General features: G+C 39.4%; 4 protein-coding genes across 4 annotated transcripts; 2 read left to right on the forward strand and 2 right to left on the reverse strand.

Annotated features, from left to right (window-relative positions):
- On the forward strand, positions 458–1,530 carry LOC104722088 (proline-rich receptor-like protein kinase PERK9). Its single transcript, XM_010440195.2, has one exon. It carries the CDS (start codon positions 625–627, stop codon positions 1,399–1,401), a length of 777 nt encoding a protein of 258 aa, XP_010438497.1. The 5' UTR covers positions 458–624; the 3' UTR covers positions 1,402–1,530.
- Positions 1,605–3,215, reverse strand: LOC104727705. The gene is made up of 3 exons (XM_010446788.1): positions 3,183–3,215; positions 2,474–2,737; positions 1,605–1,930 (listed from the first exon to the last, which is right to left on the reverse strand). The coding sequence occupies exons 1-3, from the start codon at positions 3,213–3,215 to the stop codon at positions 1,802–1,804; spliced, it is 426 nt and encodes a 141-aa protein (XP_010445090.1). The 3' UTR covers positions 1,605–1,801.
- On the reverse strand, positions 3,588–4,252 carry LOC104722093 (putative cell wall protein). The gene has a single exon (XM_010440198.2). The coding sequence runs from the start codon at positions 4,162–4,164 to the stop codon at positions 3,805–3,807; it is 360 nt and encodes a 119-aa protein (XP_010438500.1). The 5' UTR covers positions 4,165–4,252; the 3' UTR covers positions 3,588–3,804.
- LOC109127236 lies at positions 5,091–6,501 on the forward strand (the record flags this gene model as incomplete). Its single annotated transcript, XM_019231779.1, has 4 exons — positions 5,091–5,666; positions 5,743–5,963; positions 6,049–6,229; positions 6,322–6,501. Coding segments are annotated over exons 1-4 (660 nt in total), but the record flags the coding sequence as incomplete, so codon positions are not given.

Here is a 6,506-nt window from a genome sequence, read left to right on the forward strand (position 1 = left end):
TTTCCATTTCAAGTTTTGGTAACACACAAAAACCAACAACGGATTGGTCGAGGTCGATCCCGCTCTTGTTCAAAAATGAGGTAAAAAATGATGGCCAGTTCAGTTCTTATCTTATTCTTTATTAGCATGACCAGTTTACGTACTTCATAACATGTCATTGTCCGTGGCAATCGGTATGTCCTTGTTGTGTGGTTAATTTGTCCCAACGATGGATGATGGGTCACTATCAAGCGAGATATTTGTCCATCCTGCATACTTTTTTTTTGAATATTTTTAAAGCCTCTTTACACCAAAACAAAACAAACAAACGCACTAGCGTTCTTTTGTCTTTACAATATGAACGAGACAAATATAAGATTCGAGCTTAATGATGGGTCAGAGCTGATTCAGATACTAAAATCTTATAAAATGTTGCGGCTTAAAATATAATTAAAAAGGAAATAACACTTGAAAAAGCATAATGGATCCCAGAGTAAGTATGGGCCGCCATAATAAAAATAGGCCCATTAAGAATAACCAGTATTTACATCTCGAGAGAGTAAGTAAAGTAAGAGTTTAGTAGTGAAAGAAGAAGAGAGAGAGAGAGACATTTCATTAATTACTAAATAAGTGTAGTAAGAAAAAATGGGATGCTGCTTTAGTGCCGGAAAAGTCACAGCTCCACCACCAGTCGCCGCCGCTGCCGCCGCTCAGATTCCTCCACCCATTGAAGAAGAATCCGTGAAAGAAGTCGTGGTTCAGTCAGTATCAGTCTCCGTACCCTTACCAATCTCCGTCCCTGTCCAAGTCCCGGACATCGTTCCCTCCGCACCCGAAGTAATCTCAGATTCAGAGCCTCAAGTTCCTCATCCTCTCTCACCTCCTCCAGCTCCGGAGATCTCTCAAAGCAAGTCAGACATTTGCAGCGTCTCTGTCTCTCACAGCTACTCAACCGCTACTACTGCTACAGCTGCTTCTATCCTCGAAGACGACGCTCTCAGCAAACCCCACCGTCCTCTTCCTCCTCCTTCTTCTTCCACCTCTCGCCGCAACAGGCCTGACAGAGTCCTCAGATCTCCAGGAGATAGACATTCTCCTCAGGGTGGGAAACAGCTCCGTCCTAGGTTAGTCCGAGAGAGACAGTCTCGTCAACCTAACCCTACTCACAACCGGCGGAATGCGGATTCGGGTCCACTCCCACGGAGCGGGTTATCCGATAACCCGAGACGCCGCTCACAGTCTCCAGCCACTCGTGGCCCGAGTGCCGCAAGGAGAAGCCCCATGAAAAAGCGAGAAAAAGCTCCGGAGAAAGACGGAGCAACAACAGAGGTGAAGAAGGAAGAAGTTGAGGTAAAGAAGGAAGAAGATGGAGAAGCTGTGAAAGACCCTGAAGTGTCAATGGAATGCTTCATCTTTCTCTGATGAATCTCTTCTCACTACGTTCATCATTTAACTCTGATGTGATTGATTTGATCTTAGTTTTTTTTTTTCTTTCCCTGTTTTGATTTGTAAATTGCGGAATGTATCATATAACCAAATCTTTTGCGGATCTTTTCCTTTTTTTGTTTGTTTATTGTTCATTGACTAGTAAAAAGTAAAAGGGGAAGCCTACGCAACAACGCTTCACAAATTCCATGGCTTTATTTTTATGGAGATTGCTGCTCTTTTTGCTCTGGGATAAGCAGACACAGAGACAAAGAACACTGTTCTGTTTATCACTCACTCGACTACATAAAGACTTGTCTTTTTTTCTTTTTCTTTTAGGCTTCATAAAGAAAATAATAAAGTCCTAATAAGAGTAACCACTAATGGTAAAAAAAATTCAAGAAGGTTTTGAGAAAGAGCTGCTTGATGATGATGAGGAGTAGTACTGAGGACATGGCTTAGCAATGAACGTTGGGACATCTTCTCCAGGCATCAATACTGATATCTCTCTCTTACATACATCCATCTACATATACATACAAAAACACAAAAGATTATAATACTACATGACATCATCATCCCACACAAAAGACAACTAGTGTGTAGACAAATCCTCTTAACATATTGCTACTAGTATCTTATTTCCTCCTCTGCGTGAATATATATTCAAACCTCGTTGCATGAATCAAGGGGTTTTGTATCCCCATAGAATAATTATACATTTAATGTAATCCTTTTTTGGACTTTGCAATATTTTTAAAAGATACGACAAAAAAGAGCTTCCTCCTCCAGCATAAACCCTGCTAAATAAATCGTCATTTACATTTCAACACACTAATCAACCAAATCCTGACTACCTACAGAGTTCATCGAACTTATTCTATGCATCGGCAAGTTTGTTTTTATCTCAGTCTCACCGCTTAACAAAACAATAACATAGTTATGATCATAATATTTGGAATGATCACCTCATTAGATGCAAGGACAAAACGAATAATCTTGAGTAAAGAGAATCAACACAACCAAGAACGTAGGCAAAAAAAGTGTAGAGAGCAAAAGAGTGATGAACCTTGGGGGAAGCAAAAGGAGGAAGCTTTGAGTCGAGAGGTGGTAATGGAGGAGTTTGCTTAAAGAAAACAAACTTCTCGAAGATAGCCATTAAGACGAAGAGACAGATTAAAACTGCGGTTGCTACCAAACAAAACGGTAAAGCACTCACCGATCTCTTAAAAGGTCCTTCTCCTCCTTCTCCCTCCGCCGCTAAAGGAGCCTCCGTTCCAAACCTACGATGGTCGTATCCGCCGCTCATTTTTAAACTTGAATGAATGAGAGACTACTAAGCTAGTGAAAACAGAGGAAGAAATTCGAAAGAAGATTATTGCCAAAGTTCACATTACTATTAGTTTGACTAGTCAACAACAACACTCAACATTCTTACTACCTTCGTATTTAGGGCTTTTATTCTTTGATGGGCCTTCTCTAAATGGGCCTATCTTGCTCAAGTTATAAATAAAAAACACGAGCGACGGACGAAATCGATCGCATAAGGAGAGCAGAGCAAATCTCTCGGAATCCCGCGAAAAACTTGATCGGACAATGGCGAAGATTGTGCCCATTGATGAGGATGAGATAGAGGAGAAGAAGAAGAAGATGAAGATGAAAAACCGAAACCATGGATCCACGAACTTCTTCGTGTTCGTTGATTACCTTTTCCTCTTTATATTTTTCTGCTTTCTTTGTTTCATCATCTTCAAGGTATTGGGTGCGTGAGAACCAACCCTTTCATCGCCTTTGGTTTTTTTGTTATTCATGGTGATCTTTTTCTTATCACATTGTAATTACATCATCGCAATTTTGGTTTGACGCTATGAACAGGGAAACTTAAATTTCGCATCCCTCTGTCCATAATCTCATTGTCTTGTTTTGTTGTCAGAGTATTACATTTTTTTGGTTGCAGTTGTCATTGGTTTTTGGTAAATGCTGAGATGATTTTTGTGATTTTCATCTCTTCTTTCATCAACTGACAAATCTTTACACTCTGCTAAAGGAATTTTTTGTTTGTTACTTTTGAATCAACCTTGATCGTTAGAAAACAAATTTTGTAACAAGAACGGTTTGATTAGAGAGACTGACTGTATCCTCATATAAGGAGTCTTCTGGATCGTATTCGTTTCTGACTCAAAAAAATTTGCAGCAATGTGGAGTCATTACGTTTTATTTTGTAATTATCTCATTATTTTTAGATAGTATATGAGCAAAAGCTCTGGAGTTCATTCAATAGTCAATACATTATTTCTTTCTTTCTTAAGTATAAAAAGAGAGAGATGAATAGTAGATTTGTAATGTATACCAGAAGAAGGTATCTAGCAGATGCTTATTTGTGACAGGTTGAAGAAAAACTCATGGTTGAGGCACTGGTGGAACTTGATCTTCTATTGAACTCGGACTGCGAGATTTATATCCAGTGTTTGAGGCAAAACGACTAGGAGGAGTTGGATAAGAGGTGACTGGGGCAGCAGCAAGGGGATCTTTGTAAGGAAGGAACGGTAGCTTAGGTGTGGGAGGCAGCAAGAACCTTCCAAAACCAGGAACGATACCAGATGGTTGGGGCACCATGTTCACTAGAAAGTCTGAATGTTTGCTCTCACTGGGAGCGGGGGAATTGGAAATGTAACGCGTTCCGCTCACTTGCTCTGTACTTCCAAGAAGCAGGCTTACCAGAACAATTGTGGCTGTCAGTGTTTTCAGAGTATAAGCCATTGTGTTGTGTTAGTGGATGATAAAGGTAAGAAGAGCTTCAATGTTTGGTTTGTGGAGGGAAGAAGGAAGAGAGAGTTGTGTGTAATATTATAGACTAGAGTGAACTGGTTCAAGCTAATTATGGGTACATTAAACGAACAATAAAGCAAGTGCTTTACTTGCTAAAGAGAGGGCATAAAAAGTCTGGTGGCATCTTTAGTATTGGCGGTGAGTTAAGTGCATGATGAATGATCAGTCACCCCATTCCCCACAAATGCCTAAATTAGTAATTTTTGGTTGTGTAAACCCAAACTATGATGGGCTATTAAACTGTGTGCAAGTGCAACCAGGTCGCTGTCTTCTCTCTCTGCAGAGTTATTTGGATTTCACATACAAAAAAAAAAATAACCGAAGAAGGAGTCAGCGAGAGGACGGCTTCCACTTTGAAAGAGTTTGATCTCTTTTCTTTTTCTTTGGTTCATTCAAAGTTGGTAAAAGAAATGCAACCTTCAACTACTTTGACCTCTTCTATAGTTTTCTTCTCGGATTAAATCTTTTTTTCTTCTTTATGTTTTTGTTTATTACATTTACGTACGGATTATTAATTTACAGTTGTTAATAGAAGTAGAAAGAAAACTCACCAAAAGTCAAAGAGTCTTATCCGTACCTTTAATTATCCCCATGTCCTTGCTATTTGAATGTGTCAAACTTGTATTGTTAAGTATTTGGTTTTAACCAATTGTTTGGTTTACAGCATTTGCCGACTGATCTTGTCACACATGTCCTTTTTTTATGTTAATGATTCTTTTAACACCATTATGAATTATATAAAAAAGGACTTGAATGAGTCAATGACCTTGTTTCTTTGTTTTTCCTTAAGTATTGTTATGTGATCGATCGAGTTTGAAGATGTGTCCTAAAGAAGGAGACTTTATTAGGGATCTCGCTCTGTTTTAGTCACCGGAACAAAACTCAATATCTCATCCGACAAAGTTAGAGAAACGAACATATTTAAATGAAATGAAAATAAATGGAGAAGGTGGAGAGTTGTGAGAAGGACAGGTGAATCTACCAATAATCTCCTGCCTTAGAAGAATGGGTCACATGGAGTTTTGGCTTTCTATATATTAAACCTATTTCCCAACTCTATTTTTTCTCTCAAAGTAGATACATTTACTTCTTTGACCATTTCTCAAAACAGAGTCCCGTTGGTGTTTTCATAAAAAGTTTTTCTCTCTTTTCGTTCAGTCTTTTGCGGGATCTCTCGGTTTCTGACATTGCCGTGAAAGTCTCAAATGCTTGTCTAATAAAGCAAACATATTTTGTCCGAAAACTGAGCTCTTTGATACGTACAGAGAAAGAGAATCCCGCAAAACTCTCTCCTCTCTCTCCTTCTCTTCTCTGTTTTTTTGTGGGTAGAGTTTTGGTTCTTTTCTTGGATCATAATGGGTTTTAATGAATCCAACCTAGACCGATTCTTACGCTGCACTACACCTATCGTCCCTTCTCGTTCCCTCCCAAAGGTTCACACTTTTTTCTTCTTCTTCTTCTTCAAACAATTCTCTGAAAGATCTGACATTGTGTGTTTGAGTTTGGCAGACACAGATCAAGAACCTGAATCCTCTGTGGTACCCGTTGGAGAGCGAGAGCGTGGAGTACTTCAGGTTGAGCGACTTCTGGGATTGTTTCGACGAGTGGAGCGCTTACGGTGCAGGTGTCCCCATTGTCTCGGAAACGGACGAGACATTGGTCCAGTACTATGTTCCTTACCTCTCTGCAATCCAGATTTTCACCTCTCATTCTGTTCTCAATGCTTTAAGGTAATGATCATTTTATGCCATTTTCAGAAACATAAAACAAGTTTTTATGAATCTAAAATGTTGCTGCGATGAAATGATGATTGAGGGAGGAGACAGAATCTGGGGATTCAGGGAGCGAGACATGTAGCGAGGAGTGGAGATGGGAAGGAAGTTCTTCTTCAGAGGAAGGATTTGATCATCAAGAACCTCTTGATCGCCTTGGTTACTCTTACTTGCAGCATTTCGAGAGATGTACACCTTACTCCAGAGTCCCTCTCATGGATAAGGTTTTGCTTTTTTCACCATTCTTGGAGTTGATTCTTTAAGTACTTTCTTGATCATTTTTAAAATGTTATACGAAGTCTTTGTCTGCTTTCAGATCAAAGAATTGGGAGAAAGACATGCAGGGTTATGGTCATTGAGGAGTGTTGATCTGTCTCCTGCTAGTTGGATGGCTGTTGCTTGGTCTGACTTTTTCTTCTCTGTGTGGTTTTCAAAAAACAAAGTTAAGGTTAATGTTTTTCAAATGGTGATGGTGTTAAATTATATACGTAGGTATCCAAT

The sequence above is a fragment of the Camelina sativa genome, chromosome 11 (genome assembly GCF_000633955.1).
Source record: "Camelina sativa cultivar DH55 chromosome 11, Cs, whole genome shotgun sequence".
Lineage (NCBI taxonomy): Eukaryota > Viridiplantae > Streptophyta > Magnoliopsida > Brassicales > Brassicaceae > Camelina > Camelina sativa.